Source organism: Dromaius novaehollandiae, chromosome 1, assembly GCF_036370855.1.
Source record: "Dromaius novaehollandiae isolate bDroNov1 chromosome 1, bDroNov1.hap1, whole genome shotgun sequence".
Classification (NCBI taxonomy): Eukaryota; Metazoa; Chordata; class Aves; order Casuariiformes; family Dromaiidae; genus Dromaius; species Dromaius novaehollandiae.
In genome coordinates, this window is record NC_088098.1 from 66,083,071 (window position 1) to 66,102,096 (window position 19,026).

The 19,026-nt window shown below is 37.5% G+C and overlaps 1 protein-coding gene across 3 annotated transcripts in view; it reads right to left on the reverse strand.

Moving 5' to 3' along the window:
* The window catches only part of MICAL3 (microtubule associated monooxygenase, calponin and LIM domain containing 3), a 185,658-nt gene that overhangs the window by 95,563 nt on the left and 71,069 nt on the right, over positions 1 to 19,026 (reverse strand). For all 3 annotated transcript variants that reach the window (XM_064515336.1, XM_064515346.1, XM_064515344.1), the window contains 8 exons: positions 13,929 to 14,306; positions 7,645 to 7,852; positions 6,010 to 6,126; positions 5,043 to 5,144; positions 4,282 to 4,437; positions 3,627 to 3,727; positions 2,682 to 2,939; positions 2,003 to 2,118 (listed from right to left, as the gene is read on the reverse strand). In XM_064515336.1, coding sequence (XP_064371406.1) covers positions 2,003 to 2,118; positions 2,682 to 2,939; positions 3,627 to 3,727; positions 4,282 to 4,437; positions 5,043 to 5,144; positions 6,010 to 6,126; positions 7,645 to 7,852; positions 13,929 to 14,192 — 1,322 coding nt within the window. In that variant the 5' untranslated portion in view covers positions 14,193 to 14,306. The remainder of the gene's footprint in view (positions 1 to 2,002; positions 2,119 to 2,681; positions 2,940 to 3,626; positions 3,728 to 4,281; positions 4,438 to 5,042; positions 5,145 to 6,009; positions 6,127 to 7,644; positions 7,853 to 13,928; positions 14,307 to 19,026) is intronic.

Consider the following 19,026-nt stretch of genomic DNA (forward strand, 5'->3'; position numbering starts at 1 on the left):
CAACGGAGACAGGTTGGAACACAGCAGATCCAATTAGATACAGGAAAAACATTTTCATCAGGAGAGTAGTCAAACACTGGAAAAGGTATCCAGAAAGGCTGTGGAATCTCCATCCTGGGAGACATTCAAAACTTGACTGCACACAGCCCTAGGCAACCTGATCTAGTTGGACCTAGTCTTAAGCAGGATGTTGGACTAGGTGACCTTCAGAAGTCCCTTCAATCTATTGTTCTATAAATCTATGATACATCAACAGGATGCACACTTCTGGAATATTTTCAGGTTTATTTACCACAAACCTAACACACCAGAAATAAACAGTCCACAGACAGACAGCATAAATTAATATTAGATAAAATGGTAAAGTTATATGAACAGTTGAAACTTTTCAGAGAAGAGACATGCATGATGAAATACAAATGATGAATGGTATGGTCAAAATAAATCAATCATAATGTCCCTATTTAACTTCTCACACTGATAGCAAAAGGACCTGTGGAAACAACTAACACAAAATACAACTTATGCCAAAAGATTATAGTCTTCAAAATTAATTAGACTTTTATATGGGTAATGAGAAACCCAACATTACTTCAGTTATGATAAAAATATTAACACAAGCCTTTGTGAAAGTGGATAAGACAAACTCTGTTTAGTAGAGAAAAGGAAAAGAATGGCCTGATTTCCTGTTCCTGACCAACACAATCAGGTAAAACACTGTACTAAACAGACTTCAGGAAGCTAAGGAGCAGATAAGTCCTATATTTGGAGGTCCCTTCCAACCTACATGATTCTGTGATTTCTGCTTTTAAATTACACATTAATAGTTCTCAAACTAGAAAACGAGAAGTGAAGTTTTATTTAGTAGTTATATAATAATTAAAACCTAATTACTAATATCAAGGTGGCACAGCAGAACTACTGACATACAAGGTAACTGATCTGACCAGACTGTATTCCCTTTATCAAATTTTGCAGCTTGACCTATATGAAATTTTAAGTTTTGAATCATTCAGATGCCTATTAGGTAAGTCAAACTTTTATTCATCTAACTTTACGGTCTTTTTCATTAAATCTGTGATCTTTAAATTAGAAAAATCTTTATACTGAAAAATATAGATAACTTTCCAATGTTTATTTTGAAGTCACAAAAATTCTGCTAATAAGATTTCCTGAAAATTCAATCAGTCATGAAAAAATTAACAAATTGATTAATTATTTCAAGCAAGAGTGTGAAGCTAACTGCAATAACATTTTTTTCCAATATTTTTTAAGCATCCACTGTGCCATTTATAAAATTTTAAAAATTAAACTATGGTTCAAGATAGTCATAAGCTGCAGTTGTTCAAGTTTTTAAAAGAGGTTCTATTAAAGGTTGATTTACACCATCTTTTCCTGACCTGAGTTCTGATCTACAAGGGATCACCCTGAGCCAACAAAACAACTCTCAACCAAAGATGACAAAAACATCAAGAACTTGATACTCCAAAAAGCCCAAGATACTGTTTGATTTATATGAAACAAAATGATGAGTTTAGAAAGAGCACATGAAATAGAAACAGATCACAGTTTCATTAAAAGAAAATAGTCAAAGAGATTATAAGATAATAAAGGATGGCAAGAGTTTTTGCCTCTGATACTTTGAAGGCACCTACATCTTCATCTGGTTCACTATTGTAAGGCTGGTGGCAGTAAGTCAGGCTCACTTTCTCCTCATAATACCGATAAGCACCGAGAAAACACTCTTCTAATCTGCTTTTTAACTAGGAGAGAGAACAGCTGCAACATTTCTTATTCTTCTCTAAATATACTTCAACTTATCAGCTCCTTAGGATATTTTTTCTTTAATAAAACTATACGCATAAGGATCCTCTAAAAACATGACTAAGAATCTGTATCTCCCATTTTGTCTGTATATTTGTACTAGAAGGTACTGGAATTCATGACGACATGTTGGAGGGTTTAGATTAGAACTGAAAACTGTATTCATTTTCTCTATTACCTCTCTGCAAGAACTTCCAAAGGACTAGCTCCGAGTGACCAACTTCGTACCATCCAAGCAGAGTCCATTGCAGCCAGAAACCCCCTGGCTATTCCAGTTCCCATTGGCCAAAAAGGCTAACATTACATGTTACAGAAAAAGCAGAGAAAGGAGAAGTGTCAGTTGGGGAAGGAAAATACTAAATCAATATCAAGAATATATTCAGAGAGTAATCTGCTGGGAAATTATAGCTCAGTAATTAGCTTAAAGCTCTATTCCCACTGGACTAGATGAAGCCGGATGTATGGTGATAAAGTTCCTTTATTCCCAACAACAATTCATAGCCTAGAGTGTCTTAACAGCTTCTTTTCAAGATTGTACTTTTTAACAAACTACAAAATGCTAATTATTAACAGAACTACAGTAGGTTCCATAGAGAGTCTAACTGTCCCAGTAAGGAACAGATGGAACAGACATAACTTCAGAAACTCTCTGACACATTTTCTTTAGCGCTAAATATTGTTTTCCCAACACTCCTACCCTTCCTCCAAAACCTCCCACATTATTATATAATAAAGAGCAGCTTTCTTCATAATAACTATTTTATAGGCCAAAGGGAAAGCAGCACATATTTCAGTGATGGGCACAATGGCTTGTGCTTCAATTCATTGTTTGCACATGGTAAGTTTAAAACACAAACCTCTAAGAGACTGTCCCCAACCAACGCCACAAGTAACTGGTGGCCATTCTGCTCTCGCACCAGTGCTGCATTCTCTGATGCATACATACACGTGAAGTCAAACATAGCCACATCTGGCTGACCATAGTGATTGATGGCAAAGTCCAGTGATGGCAGCTGCTGATTAGTGGAGAAGTCAGCTGCTTCTCTGGCGTAGTTTAGCAAGGCCTCCTGATCTACATTCTCCCGTGAGAGTAATAACTCTGTGTCAGCAAAATCCTGCCAAGTAGAGACCAGTAAAAGTGAAATAGTCATATTTGCAAAGGTATTTTAAGATTGGTATATACAATTGTTGGTACTGACATTCCTGCAAGTCCACAGATACAGGTTTTCCCTCTAAATTCTTTAATTTATATCTACGTCTAAGCTTCCAAGAGAAAATTTGTAAATCTTCTGTTGCAAACAATCATCAGCTCTACTAGCATTTCTGAAAGTGAAAGGGCAAAGAAACTTTCAAACATTTTTTTTTCACTTTCTATTTTCTGATAAAATGTGGAAGACCTTACTTATTCCTTTGTGACCAAACTTGTTTTAAATCAGTTTCTTTCACAATAAGATATGGGTAAATATCCAAGATTTTCTTCACTCCCTGCTTTTTCATTTCCATAAAATGAGGACAACTCAACAAAGTAGTCAAAGATTCTGTAAGTGTAATTTATCTTAACGTGAATGAAACGCCCAAATCTACACAAGGATACAAATTTGGATGTGGTAGATCTTAGAACACTTTTCTGATGGCTCAAAATACTTCAGAAGGGCATTAATCACACATATCTGTATTCTAAAACATGCCTGTATAAAAATGTGTGGTATGAAACAATAGAGTATTCCCTTCTTTCAGAATGCCAAAAACAAATTGTGTCAAAATTTTAGTTTATAGAGAATATAGAAAAAGTTAATACCCACATGCCGTATCACTCCTTTATCCAGCAAGCTCTGCTTTTTGGCAGTCATGACAAAGTAGTGTGTATCATCTTTGTAGTAGACAATGTTCTCTAAGTCAATACCTTGTGAGAGAACAAAAGACACAGTAATGAAGGAACAAGTTACATGTTTTGTGCAACACACTCTATCAGAAGAAAGTAAATTGAAACTACATGGTTAGAAAGCCTTAAGGAGAAAGCCAAGCAGCTTCCTCCCATGCTTTTGGTGATTTTAAAAAATGAATCTTCAACAAAACCACAAACAGCACACTTCACCTCTTTAGCCACCTCTTCTTAAAAACATATATATCATCACTCTACGGTTTGCAATCAGATGTGGAGTGCAGAAAGCTGAACTCAGGATTCAGACTTTTCTTAGGAAGGGCTCAGCTTTCCCGAAAACCTTCAAGGAAATAAGTTCTCCATTTTTGTACAACAATGACACACATCTGCTTTATACAGCTGTATAAAAAAGTTACAAAAGTGAGGGAAATCAAACTTGGAAGAGAGACAGCAATGACTGACTTCCTGATTCCAGATGATCATTTATTGATCAAACGTGTGATATCTGAATTACAGAAAGTTATAATAATAAAGACAAACAGTTTTCACTGGAAATCTGTCTATTGCTGACAAACCTGTGGCTTCTCGCAGATCCTGGAAGAACTTCTGATTGAATATGAAGGCCACACCGCTGATTTCTTCTACTTTGGCTTCAGCTGTGGTGTTGCGATTGATGAAGTTTGCTGTGATAGCAATTGCTAGTTTGCCACGAAACTCTTTTCGGCGAAACCCTAAGGGAAAGATAAACTAATAATGTTGACAAAAGAGCATAGCTTCATAGAAGGCCCAGCGTGCCATAGATAGGTATCCTTATAAAATAAAGCAGAGAATGGATGTGAAGTACTACAAACTCCTCCACAGAGAAAGCAACAAATACTCCTCTTCCAAATTGCTTCATCAGGAAAATAAAATGATTAGGGAAGAAGCTCCCCTCTCTTTCTTACCAAAGACTGCAACTTGCATCAAAAATGTTAAGACAGAATCCTCTACTACACCAGAGGAGTATTCAAAACTTCAGCTCTAACACCCAGCATCAAGAGCTGCAACACTACTCAACCAAAAACAAAAAGTGGAAAAATTATCCAGGTCAAAACACCTAATTCCTTAACTAAAGTGCAGTGAGACAAAAAAAAGACAACTCATGTACTGTCCATGACACAACTGGATTTCTGCAGGGAATTTTAATCTCCCTATCACTAGTAAAATGTCCTTCCAGATTTTGGGTTGGACATTGAGGGACATTTTTGTTTATATCTACTCTAACTTAAGAGTAAATTCTATTCAAAGTGAATAAATACAGAATCTTTTACATTATGGATGCACCAAAACTCATTACCTTCTAAGGTGTTTCTCCTGCCATCCCCTCCAATGATTACTTCAAATTCATACTCAGATACTGGATGTGTTTTTGGGTGGACCAATGCACGCCAACCTATCCCTGTGGATAAACTCCAGGTTAATGACAACATAAGCAGTACACCTAGTACAACGAATATATAAAAACTATACAAGAACACTTCTTACTACTCATAAGCCATTTTTCACATGGTCAACAAAGATACAGTGCAGGAAAGCCATATTGTTGACCTGGGTATTGTTGACCTGCATAGACACACTCCTTCCAAGTGAATCACAGAATGCACTATGTCAGGCAGTGACAGCCCCAATAAATCCACCCTGATTAGTACCTTTAAGGATGACTACAACATTCTACAGCTTCTTCTACTTTTCAATTAATGCTATGCCAGAAACAAGTAAGACACTATCTTCTACAGTAATCAGACAAGATATTTCACAAAGATACAAAAAGTGTAACAAAGATCACTACAGGCTTAATCTTTTGTAACAGCCAAACTGATTTGACTAACATATGTGCAAAGTCAAAGACCGCGCTGGCACATGATTTGTTTGCTCAGTAAAAGACTGTCAACAATATTTATAAAAAACATGTAGGTAACTGATGTAAATATTCTCAGTGAATGCAAAAAAAGGAATCGGCTGTAAAAAGATATCTTTTAAGTGTAATAAGCATAAATATTTTAGGAGTGATTATGATCAGCTGTGTCTTGGATTATTTCTGCTTAGTACCTCAGGTGTTTTTTGTTTTATATAGCAACTAATTTGGATTCTTCATTAGAAAGAATAAAACCGACTATAATTTGCAGCAAAAGTAAATTAAGGATTACTCTCATTAACAGAGTATGAGTAAAGGACTTAGTGTTATAAGCAGGGTTGAAGAGCTGTAGTCTGTGTATCCTACTACAACCTTCCCTTTTTCGACTACCCATTTCAATTCTACTTGCTTTCATTCTCCTGATCCTCGGGAGGGTAAACAAGCCCCTGAAATTCCACATTGACATGGATCTCAATTCCCAAGATCAAGGCAACCTTCAAAAGGATAAGCTGGAGCTGACGGATACCTGCAAGAAAGCAGATAATAAAGAAATGTAAGAAAAAGAAAAGAACACAAGCATACACACATCCCTGTATGGTTTGACATTACTGATAAACTGATTTAAAGGCCAACTGCTGCTTTCTTCTTCCCACTGTGTTTGTTTCCTAGCACTTCCACTGAGGCAGCACTGCTGTGTAATATCGTGGCATGCCAAAAAACTTCTATATAGCAGAAACTCCAACCCTTCCCAAAGAAAGTAAATAATTTTTTAATGTTTCAGTTCCCAAATCAGGAACAAGGGAAACAACCAGAACACACACTGCAGGGGATACATGGAAGATAGCACAAGCAAGACTGCACTTTTATCACAGGTAACAGCTTGCCTTTTGATCAACCTAGTTGTACTACTGAAATGCACCTTTATTGAGAGCATAGTAAGGTTCTTACCATCTCTTTCCTCTAACGTTAGTGTAAATAGTGGCAACAGAAACGACAATGTGAAAACACTACTAATCTGAAGGAAGACACCCTACTACCATATTCCAGATATTGAAATGAAAAAACACTCCACCTAAATACTAAAATTCAGTTGAATTAGAAATGTGCTGAAATACAAAAGAAGATGGCATTTATAAAGTATTGGAAGAATAAAAAATAATGAGAAATTGGAAGAAAAGAAGCAATCTGCGAGACTGAAGTTCAAAGATCCTTCAGTTGTGCCCTTCACTTCCAAAAAACAGAGCAGTTTTTGCTTTGGACAAGAGACTAAATTTTATCTACTGTCTTTCTGTCACTTTATTTTCCCCACTTATCCCAAGTGGTCAACAGAGATTGGTGGGCAAAACAATCTGGCTGTGGCATCCCCAATAAATTACTGAAGAAAGAAAAACTGGAAAAAGATAACTCCTGTCCAACTGAAACAGTCATTCAGTTTTAAACTGGTTTATCAGAATTTGAGAATTACCAAAATTACTCTCAATTTTGGTATGTAAACCTCTAATCCAATCAAAGCCTATTCAGAGGCTGGCAGTTTTCCTGAAAATATCTTCAGTACTCTTTCAAAAATATGGATATTAACAGTGAACAATGCCAAATTGTTCCCCCATTTTTCAGATCATCATTCAAAAGAATGTTCAAAAGCATTTAGCAATTTTTTTTTACAACTTGCTTACACTGTTCAAGAGAAACAGAATAATGTGGCAGCTGCAGGGATGTAACAGCAAAAAGAGGAAAATTATCCATCAAAAAAAAAGCTTTGAACCTTAAATGTACTTTTCAGTGTAAGGAAAAGATAAGCCTCTGAAAGTAGTAGGTGTAGAAGACGACAGGTATATACTGCATGTCTGTTAATCTCAAGGCATGATGCATTTCTCCCACATCTAGGGCTAGCCCAGATTGTGCTATGCAAAGGTAACGCTGAATTGCACCAAAAGGAGGTCAGAGCAGTAACTGGCGTAGGCTGAATTCTCATGAGTTAGCTCATGCACCTCCTGCCTTCCCCGGGAAAACAAGCACTGCTGTGGCTAGCAGCAGCTGTACTTACTGATATGGTCTATGGATCCTGCGCAGAATTTGCCATAGAACTTTTTGGCGCCAAGACCCCGCAAGTCGTGTATGGTGAATGGCCACAAGTGCAGAACGTTGTTGCGGGAAAAGGCATCCCTCTTCTCTATGACCACCACCTTCGCTCCTAGGAATGATAGGTCGATGGCTGTACGAAGGCCACAGGGTCCAGCCCCAATTATCAGACACTGCAAAACAACCAGTGCAGAGTAACTTCACAGTCCTATGAGGAAAAAGGTATTCTTACCACAGCTTCAAAGCATCCCACGGTCTTAGGAGTAAAGTGCTGTTTGCTTGCAACATAAGCTGAAATTTCAGTTCAGTCTTTCTATTGTTACCTGCCAGGCTCTGCCACTGATGTGTTAAAGCAGTAACTGAAACCTGAAAATAAAGCATATCACACAGCAGTGAAAGTCTGGAGAAGCAGCAAATCACCTTCCTGTTTTCAACCTTCATTTTAAGAAGAGCTGCCAAGATGTACTCTATAAGCTATGTAAGTACTTGGAGAGCATCAGCATTTCTGAAGGCTCAATGCTGCCGCCTCCTCCCCCATTCCATCCATGTGTTTCTGTTCTTAAAGCAGGTGATCTAGCCTTTTTCTCTCATTTTCCAATGATGGTCAAGTCAAAGCACATAAACTCATACCTCTGCTGCCGCTTCTACTATTTCAACAACGGAAACTTCAGAAAATTAAATATAATCTAAATACACATTTTGTGCAACTGACTAGACCATTTTTATCAAGACACATTTTTTTTGAACTAACTTTTGTCACATGGCCTTTCATCTTGCCATGTCTTTTTCCATTCTACTCACAAATACTATTGGAGGCCACAAAACAACTAGAGAATGTAAAATAGTTGCATATCTAGTGCTAGTATTTTTTTTTGGAGACACGAAAGATACAACAAGATAATTTATTTTAAGATTAAAAAAAACAAGACAGTCTCTTGACACTTCTTACAGAAACTGAGGTCCACAGAGCTGGCATGCGTATGTGTATTCGGGCTAATACAGTGAACAGTCCATTTTGTCATATCATTTTCCTACATTTATTTCTACCAAGTATAAACCAGTCCTACACAACAAAGATCTCACTACAGTGGTGACTGCTGCTGCCATGTGAATATTTTTCAGATATTTATGTAGCTTTAGAGCTGGACAACAAAGGCATTTGAGAAATTCAGCTAATTCACTATGCTAAAAATTAATCAGAATCTAAACTTCCAATCAAACAGCCTATCCTGAAATAAAAGATTTTTGTTCTTTCATAGTCCTCGTATGTCCATTTTTACAGCTCACCACATTTTAGCTGGTTATTCACTGGGTCATGTATTCTGCAAACTAGATGAAACCGCAAATATAAAGCCAGAATGATAAAGTTGGAAGTAAAACAGTTCAGGCTACAGTAATGAAGAGGTAACAACTGACATGCAAATACAAAATAAGATTAAAAAATCACATAAACATGAGGGCAGAGATCCAAGTCTAGAGGAAGGGGAAGTGAAGGATAATAACACTGTTTATTTAGTAGCTGTGGGAACCTGAAGGCACACAGAAAAAAGGCAAGCCCAACAACAGAGCTATTTACAATTCAGTTCCTAAAGAGACTTGTATATTGAATAAATGTCCAACCTGCAATTTGTTGAAAGTAGTAACAGATCAGGATCTAATATATTCTTCCAGTTCATTATTGTTTTCTTTGTGGATAAGCATAACTCTGAAGTACCACTTAGTCTTTCTTTTTTTAACCTCATAACAAAATTAGCTGCATGTATCACATTTAATCGGGTAACAATTTTGTTCATCTGAGAACTGCAACCTTCAAAGATACTAGATTCAATAAGCAACAAGTCTGCACTGACATGGCTTTGAATACTTTCCCCATGTAAAGTAGCTACAGTGGAGTACACAAGAACAAATGAATTATATTAAAACCAGACTTTCAAAGGCAGGTCCACGGAATCTAATTGTAAATTAATTACCAGTAATTTTGTCACGGAAATGTAAAAACTTACCTTTTTATAACATTTTTTTCCACATATCAGGATGTGATTAACAACATCTAGGCTATGTTTAGGACTCTAGACATTCTGGATGTAAAATATGTGATATACCCAGTGAAGTAACACATGGCCAAGCTTGCCATTTTTTACCACCACAAAATTGTTAAATTATGTTATTATAAAACACAGCAAGTATTAAGCACAGTTAAAAAAAAAAAGGGATTCTGTCCCCTTTTCCCTTATAACACTTCTCCAGTTTCAGATCTCCTGTAGAAATATGAGTTCCAACACCCTCATAGGCAGTAAATATATAAGGTGTCAATTATGGCCAAGTAAAGAAAGTCAGTCACTGTTTCATGTTCCATCTCCCCATGATGACTCAAATCAACGGCTGCAACTCTGCGCTAGAGCAGCCTTATCACTCAGAAACAGTTATTGCTGAAAACTTTTCAGGTAGGTTATATGAAGTTTTCAGTATCAATATGGCAATGGTAAAGTAACATTAAATGTGACTGAAATGCTGCATCGTCTGTATAGCCAATGAAGAAAGGTAAGTTCTCTACTGGAGAATTATCTCCCTGTTCCCTTTGAGGTGCCTAGGCTGAATGTATACAGGGGACAGTGTAAAAAATTTTTTGCAACTATTTACATCTGAACAAACCATCACATGCAATTCTTGCTTTCATGACCTATAGCCCCGCTTATCTGAACTCCGGTTAACCTGGGCTCTGGCTCTGTGCGGCACTAACTGCAGAACTCTGCTCTTGGCACTTAATCCCTGCACAGTTTTTAAGCTGGCAGGCAAGAGCTCAACTCCAGAGGATGACATCTTTTCTCTACTGTCACAGGAAAAATAATTATTACTTGTTAGCCTCTGTTCTGTATCTCTTTGGGTATACTGAAATTTCTGGAAATTTGATATATGTTCAACCATATAGAAGCTGAGCTTACTACAGAAATGAGAGACATCTGCTCTGGTAACATGGGTAAAATCTTAATCTTTATTTTAAATTCTACCATCTTCAGATCCCCACTTAAGTTTCTGTTTTATTTTTAATTAGTGATTTGCAAATGCCATTAAAAATTAGGAATATAAAACCAGGTGAGATAAACATCAAATCAGGCACGATTCAGTGTTCAAAAGGTCTCTACTTTGAATAGTTATGATTATTTCTCAGCAATTATAGGTAAGTACTTAGTAGGAGATGCTATTAGGATATGAAACAATTACTAGAAATATGCAAGAAAAAATTTAAAAAACACATACAGATATCATTTCATTACATAAAAAAATTCAGCAAAGTTTACATTTAAAAGCATATAAAAATGATTTATAACCACAGGTATATTCATTAACATGTACTAACAAAAAGTAAATATTTAACTAAATTTCACTTCCTTTCATCTATATAATTTCACTACTCAAAATTACTTGAATCCCAAATCCACTGTCCTATGTGTTTTGGCATTTCTTCTGCCACCTTAAATTTGTTCATCATCCACCCTTATCACCTGTGTCTCTATATAGCATCTCTCCAACAGCATGTTAGAAACACTGGCAAATTACTATACAGCTGACCTCCGCTCTCCTCCTTTCCTTCACTCTGTCTCTTTTTTTTTTTTCATTGTCACACACACAGGAGAGCGTTACGGCGTAAGCCCCCGGCTCCATACGGACACCAATTCAGCACACTCAAACCATGCCCACCTGCTTTGGCAGTGCTGTGGAGCAAGAGGACCAACCAGCCTTAAGGTCTCTCTCATCACTGAATGAGGGCAACTCACGACCGAGTGAAGCTCTCTGTTTATCTCATCGCTACTTCATCTCCAAGATCACCAAGTGCCACTTCTGCAATCACTCTCTTCATCCCATTTCTCCCGTTCCATCCTACACTCTCTCAACTTGGCTTTGATCCAGAAAATACACCAAACTTCTGCACTACATAAAATCTCTAGCAAATTTCCTAGTCAAACATCATTCCCAGTATTCTTTCCTCTACTGCTTTTATCTACTTTCAACTAAAGTTGAAAAGACAGTTGGCTACACTGCAGCTCTTCCAAGTGTGTCCGTTCTGATTTTTTTTATTAAGACTTAGTATGTCTCCAGTTATTCTTCAGTGCACCATCTGAAGGACTTCCTTAGTTTCCCCCACTTCTCTCACCTCTGACTGTCCACAGGGGTTCCTCAGGGCTTTGCCTTTCGTCTCCTTCTCCTCTCCTCCTCTACAGTTCACCCTTGCATACTCTCACTCACAGGGAACTAGTTCAATCAATTTGTCAGTGCTGAAGGTTCACAGAGCTTTCTCCAATTCAGACTCAACTTCTTTTTGCCCAAGCTGAAATCTCCACCTTTCTGACATCTCCTCATGGCTGTCTAGTTGTCAGTTCAAGTCCAACATGACAAAATGGAGCTCCAGCTTCCTTCCAAGCACACCTCACCAGTTCCCTTCTAGATCATGTCAACATGAGTTTTCTGAATGTCATTCATAACTAGACATGAACCTCCACTGAGATCTCTTTTTTGTAAGCTCTCCTAATCAAGCAATGTCTAAGTCATGCAGCTATTCTTCCATTAAATCTCTTGTTCATAGTGCATCTCTATTACTGAAGCAACTGTTTCTCTTGGCTTAATAAATGCAGCCTTGCCCACTAAGATACATTCAGGACACAAAATTACTCTTTTGGTCTATTACTACATGTAAGTCAAAATATATTTACACTCTTCCACAGAGTCTTCATTCTCTTTCTCATAAAAACATAAGCCACTTCACTCCACAGCCTTTCACATAGTTTCACATCTATCCATCATGATTCATTTAAAAGAGAGCAACTCCAAATAATACAAGGTGCATTAGTTTTCAGAAAAATAATTTCATATTTTTCCCCATGATGTCTATAGTAATCTTAGAAGTTTTACTCTTAAATATAAACAAAAATGACTATACTAATCTTCCTACGAGCCCTTCCTTTGTCATGCCGTCTGAAAAAAATAAACCTTAACACTGGTTGGAATTCTGGGATGTTGAAGCTACTGTCCACCACAACGGCCAACACTGCCTACTTATTTCAATGTTTTCCAAGTTAATCTACACTCACCTTCTACATTATGCATGAACTGTAAACTTTTTGAGGAAGCAATTATTTTTCATAAGACCTGGGACAACTGGCCCTTGGTCCATTAGAACTTTTTCACAGTGTTATTGTAATAATAATAAATGCTACCATCCATATGAAAATGGCAATTGGAAAGTGAACTAGAATAAACAATGAAGAAACTAATGCAACTTTCTAATATCCAGTTGGGAATTTAACTTCAGTCCATAGATCTGAGATGGCTGACAATATCCTAAAGAGAATATATTTCCCCCTCAGTTCTCTGACAGAGGAATTAATCAAGATATTTCCTTCCCTAGAAAGCTGAATATACAACAGAAAGAAAAGCATCCACTGTCCTCAAGAAAGGAGGAAATAATCCTGTTCTAATTCCATCATATTCATATCTCCCTTTTTTAAAAAGGAAAAGTGTATGGTTACTTGCTAAAATAACTTACTGTATGCACATTTTCATGAATGATACAAAGAACCACCTTTTGGTAATAACAAAATAAATAATTAAGCTCATCGTGTACTGTCAATAAGGATGCAGCACATAAATACCAGCTCTCAACAATTAGGTTAAATTACTTTTTTCAGGGGAATGCAGCAATTCCTTATTATAAATATCACACATACCAATCTTTTAAAATGAATTGATTTGAGTTTCCACAGCATTTTTGCTTTTTCCTTTTCTTTCTTTAAACATGAAATGTAAGTGATTACTTTCTAAGTGTTAAATATAATATTTTGCCAAATTTGCAGGGAAGTTTTACTTTTCTTGAGAGAGAGTCATGAAAATTTTCAAACTTAAAGGGATGTATTTTGGAAATTTCCAATAAAATATTTTGTATCTAGACTCCAACAGCAGATTTCATTTCCCAGATATTATGTAATAAAAAAAAGTAAGATATGCTTACCAAGATTAACAGCTTACAAATGAAGATTTTCTACCTCAACCTCACCTATAGTATTGATGCCACAAAGACACAAAACAGAGAAACTTGCAAACTGATTCTCCTGAAGAAACTACAGATATCCTGGTCATTCTCAAGGATTTCAATTTAGTTTCCCCTATTCAGGTGGACAATCAAATTTGACAGAAAGCTAATGGAATTAGCTTGACTCCCAAGAATAAATCTCTGCAGAGGATCACTTTCCTTACCTTTGTGTTGGCGCACGCTTTCCCCTTCTTGTAGTCTTTATGGCTGCCTCTCTTATCCAGTTTGGCCCACAAGGCTTTGGCCTTCCAGTAATTTAGCTTGGACTTGAGTTTGTGATAGAAAGAACGATAGTCCTTGGGTTTTAGTTCGAGGTAATCACAAAGCTCTTGGAAAGCCTTGAGAGTCCCCTTGCAGGTTGAAGCCTGGACAAATCTGTCAAAGAGAACATGAGCCTGGTTCACCTTCTCATTCTTACTTTCTTCCATGTTTCACACTTAGCAGCTACCCTGGGGGGTAGATCTGTTCTCTTCCAGTCTGCCAGACTTCCTGATGTCACACTGCTGAGCCACTTTCACCTCTGGCTTACAAGCATTATTAACCTGTAAAATAAAAAGGACAAAATACAATTGAGCTTGATCTTTGTTTTTCTTTCCAAAATTATGGCTGTGCCTACTGAACTGAAAGTGCAAACTCTCAGTAACTAGTAAGGCATGGGTCCTAAATGAGCCAACTAAACAGAACACCAAAGATTCCTGTCCAACTGCACTGAATTACGGCATTCCAAAGCTAACTGAGCCTCACTTCCAACAGTGAAGCATCTCATCTCTGTAAAATAACAACACACTTTATCTGACCCATCCTCTACAAAGTTTTTTCAAAATTTTTGTTTCACACAAAGAACAGCGAAGTTTCAAGTAAACTGGCTGGTGTTACATGATGTTTGGAAGCAGGAGGAGGTTTTAAAACAAAAGGTACACATACTATTATTAAGATAACAATCACTGTGATGACAAGATTGCTGTGTTAACACCACAGCAGTGGTAACGTGCCAGTCTTAAAAACACTACTGCCACAAAGTACTTTGGGAGCTAGTATCCCACCAGTAAAACAAGTCTGGGTTCATTCAAAAATGACCTGTATCTTTGCCCATGATAGGTAGAGAAGAGGAAAGAGAATGGCATATCACAGGTTGATATTTCTGTTTGAGAGTCCTTGCAAAGACTACTTTTGCAGAGTGACTTAATAAAAGCAATGATGGCTACTGCACTCCTGGAAAGAAGTTAGATCTAACAGCAATCAAATGCTTAAGAAAAGATATCAAGAATGAAAAAATGTCTGGGAGATGTATGTTGCACCAACCAGTGTAAGCTTTTGTCTCACCTAGTTTCTATGTGCATATTCCTATCTTAATAAGTAGCATAACAGTGAAATCTGGCTGATGCACTATTCTCAGGGAATTCTCATACTATTTCCTCTAGTTCCACGGTTTTCAACTTCTTTTGATTTGCAGGACTTCCCCCCCCCCACCCCCCCCCCCCAAAAAAAGTTTTATCTTCAGATTGGAGGGCAGCATACATTCAAAGCATGCTTTTAGCTTGAAACAGATGTTAAAACTATAGAACTGAAAACACTTCTGAGGTGCTTTTTGTGTTTGTTTTTTCTGCAAAGGGTATTAAGGTAAAAAAGGAAATATGTGGACTCAGATAAAACCTTTTAGATTCTCACCAGCTCTTTTCCGGCTTCCAGCAGACAGGAAGCCAAGTCAAACATTACAGCTCATGTCTCTTCCACTCCAGTACGTCAGCTCGGCAACAGTTTGTTTGGGCACTCCTACATTCCACTCTAACATGATATTTATTAGTTGTATTTTAAAACAGCAGACCTTGATACCCCTACATACAGCCCCAAACTGTTTATTATTAAAAATAAAAATAAAAAAATTTTCCTATGGAAGCCAGAGTATAACAATGGGCTATACTGGAGAACGTAATTCTGACTTTATTAGGACAACTGCCTTAGAGGACTCAACACAAATGAAGCTGTATTTATGACTGGCTGATGGTGACATCATGTCCATATCAGCACTGTTCACTAAACAGTATAGAACTAACTACTTCCCTTATTTGTAAGATTAATTTCACTGTTGTGAAGCTGAAAATGTGCTCCAGGCTTGCACCTCTGAGTAACCACTACACATCTCCAGAGGTCTAAGATACTGTGCTTTTAGCCTGTGACCCCTCTTCTGTTCTCAAGAGCAATGTTATACAGAACTCCCACAAATCACCCATGTTGAAGGGTGCATCTGTGTAACAGAGATGCAATAAAATATGTAAAGTTTAACTCCCCATGCCTCAGTAACCAGCGCAGTACAGCAAGTTGAATACTATTTTGTGTTGTTTCCCCTGTCATCCACGCTCTACCACCCAAACACCCACTTTACATCTGCACTTAAGACGACTGACAAAACATTTCCTAGGAGTAAGTAATAAAAGCTACATGACCTAAATTCAGTGGGGTGACAAGTTAAGTCTTAGTCCACAGCCCATTATTAATTCATCCAGATGCAAGGACAACACAGGATTCATCTCTTACTCTTGCTTCTGTTCTACTCTTTCACCAGACGAAAGGACAAAGCAGCATGTTTCTGCACTGCTAAGACAGCACCTGAAGGTAAAATGCAATCTACTTTCCCTCTAGGAATTTAATGCTTTGTGTTCAAGATTTGCCAAGCCAGGTGACGGACTTGCAAAAGTGGGTCATTTTACACAGCTCAACCAGAGTGGCATAATAATTTTGAAGTTCTGCCGACATCCCATTTCGTAAAAGGCTATTAAGTCAGTTATGCCCAGAGGTCAAATAGAGCTGCTTCTTCTGTACAGAAGCTTCAATCACTGCAATCAGTCACTCCTCAAAACTCTGCATTCCTGATGTAAACACCCAAATCCCTTGGAACCGAACAGCAACATGTCAGAGATCATGGAAATTACAGGAGGCAAAGCAAGGGCAGGCAAGAAGAATTTGCCAGGTTTCCAGGGTATTTGTATGTGTTGTTGGCTACTCTGCAAGTCTGCAGTATCCTGCATGTTTTGTCTCGAGGCAGCTGATTGCTGACTCAGAAGCTCTGCGCATTCCTTGGCAAATGTGTTGGGAGAGAAAGACAATGCCTGTGGAAAAAAAGCATGCAAGAACAGTGTTCATATTGCTATTTACAATAATAGCAAGAGGTTGTCACTGACTCATGACTACAAGTACACTCAGGATCTCCAGCTCACGTCCAGGACAAAAGAAACCAATGAAAAACAGAGAAACAGACAATGAATAATTCCAGGTGGCATTTCCTTCCCCTTCCCACAGTCACCAAAGATGTGTTGCTTTCAGACCTTGTGTGAATATTTTACCAACTGTGAATATGGGAAAGTAAGTTCAATGCCTGGAAAACTCACCCCTACTCCTGCCCAATGCAAGAGATCGGAAGAGGCTTTGCAAATGATGCATATAATGAATTTAATCGTGCAAATTCAAATTCCTGCATGTGTTGCGAATATAGGCCTATATTCCAAACAAATGCACCCTCATTACTACATTGTAAGAGTCACCTCCCCTACATTTTCCACTCTGATTTTGTTAAAAGAGCCTCATTTAACTTGTGACTTGGGCCTGCAAAAATAAAATATTTTAGTTCAGGAATAGTTTTCCAGCATTTTTTTCCATTTTTTTTCTGGCTGAAGCTATTGACTTAATTCCATCCAAATTCAAAAATTGTTTCATCTAGCTCAAAACAGCATTTTGAGTGAATAAAACATTTGCCAAAATAACTGTCCAGCTCTGCTTAGAATGTTGAGTTTCTCTGATCACAGCGTAAACACCTTTTATACTTTGGCTATTTCACAGCTAGACAAACACCTCAGATCCACCCTTGACAAGACAGACAAGTTATTAGAATTTAGAGACCGACAAACTTGCAGTACTGCATGGAATCTAAAAAGCAAGTTTTTCCATCCGCTGTAAAACTAGTGCATGCTCCAAGAGCCCCAGTTCCCATTGATTTCATCCTTTCCATAATATTTCCAATTCCCTAGCAATGTCCCCTATGCCCTCGCTTCCCTCATTTGGCTCCCTAACTTCTGCCTAAGAAAAATGCAGTAACACGCTCTGGAAAACTCTGAGTTTACTGTAATATCTGGGCAGGCAGTACATACTGGCAACTTGGCTAGCAAAAGCCTAAGAACAGATTATTGTTAAGCCTACGCTGGAGACAGCGGGGACACCTATTTTTGTCTCTCTTCTCTAGCCAGTCAACAGTTTTCTTGACACTTGTAGGAAATTAATTATCTTCAAGACTTTAATTCACTGTCAAATCTGGATGAAATTGTTCAAAAGTTATTAAAGGTGAACTGAAAAGCAGATGGACAAGTAGCTCAATCCCATAAGCCTTCCTTCTTTAGGAAACCACACCAAAAAAAGTCTTTATTCCAACAAATGAAAAAGCTCTGTTTTCATTTCCAGGATTTGATTTGAACTTACTTTTAGCTAAAAGTAAAGAAATGGCCCTTGGTACAACATGTTCATCACATCCTAAGTCATCACAGATACCAAAAGTACAGGTTTAGGGCAGCTATAAGGTTGCAGAACACATGGCAAAAGGAGGACAGTTTCTACAAGAAAAGTTAAAAATAAAATCTGCAATTATTTTAGTCTGATATTATGCAGACAAGCAATAGGAAAGCAGGAGGACCAAGGGCGTGGTTGCCATTGTTTGCAGCTTCCCTTTCACACCAGATGGAAAAAAGGAATGTCAGCATTGTACACAGTATGTTTTAAGATGGTATTCAGGTCTGCTCTGGTTCATAAAACTAAGCGCTCAAGCAAATACACTGGCAAATAGATGTCTGTGTTTTAACACACTCAGCAAACCTGATCTGCTGGGCAGAAATGGGGAGGGTGAATCCTTTTGGTCTCCATCTTTTTCCTTTCTAACCCCCAAGCTGGAACAGAAGGAGAGGGAGACCAAATACGAACTAAGTTGCAAATACAGAACCTATTCTTCCTAAAGAAAAGATCAAGTGGCATATACAAACAGTTCACACACAACTCTCTTCACTTCAAGAAAACTCAATCCAGTTACAATTTTAAAAGAAATGCAAACTATATCCAAGAACATAGAAACACATGAACACAGAGGCAACTATAAGTAGTAGTTTGGTTCTCAAACTTATATTAAGGTACTGAATAGAAATGCTTTCATTGTTCATTACTAACCATTTCTGAATTGACAGAAAATGAGTACTGAAAACATCAGACCTACATATTAAAACTTTT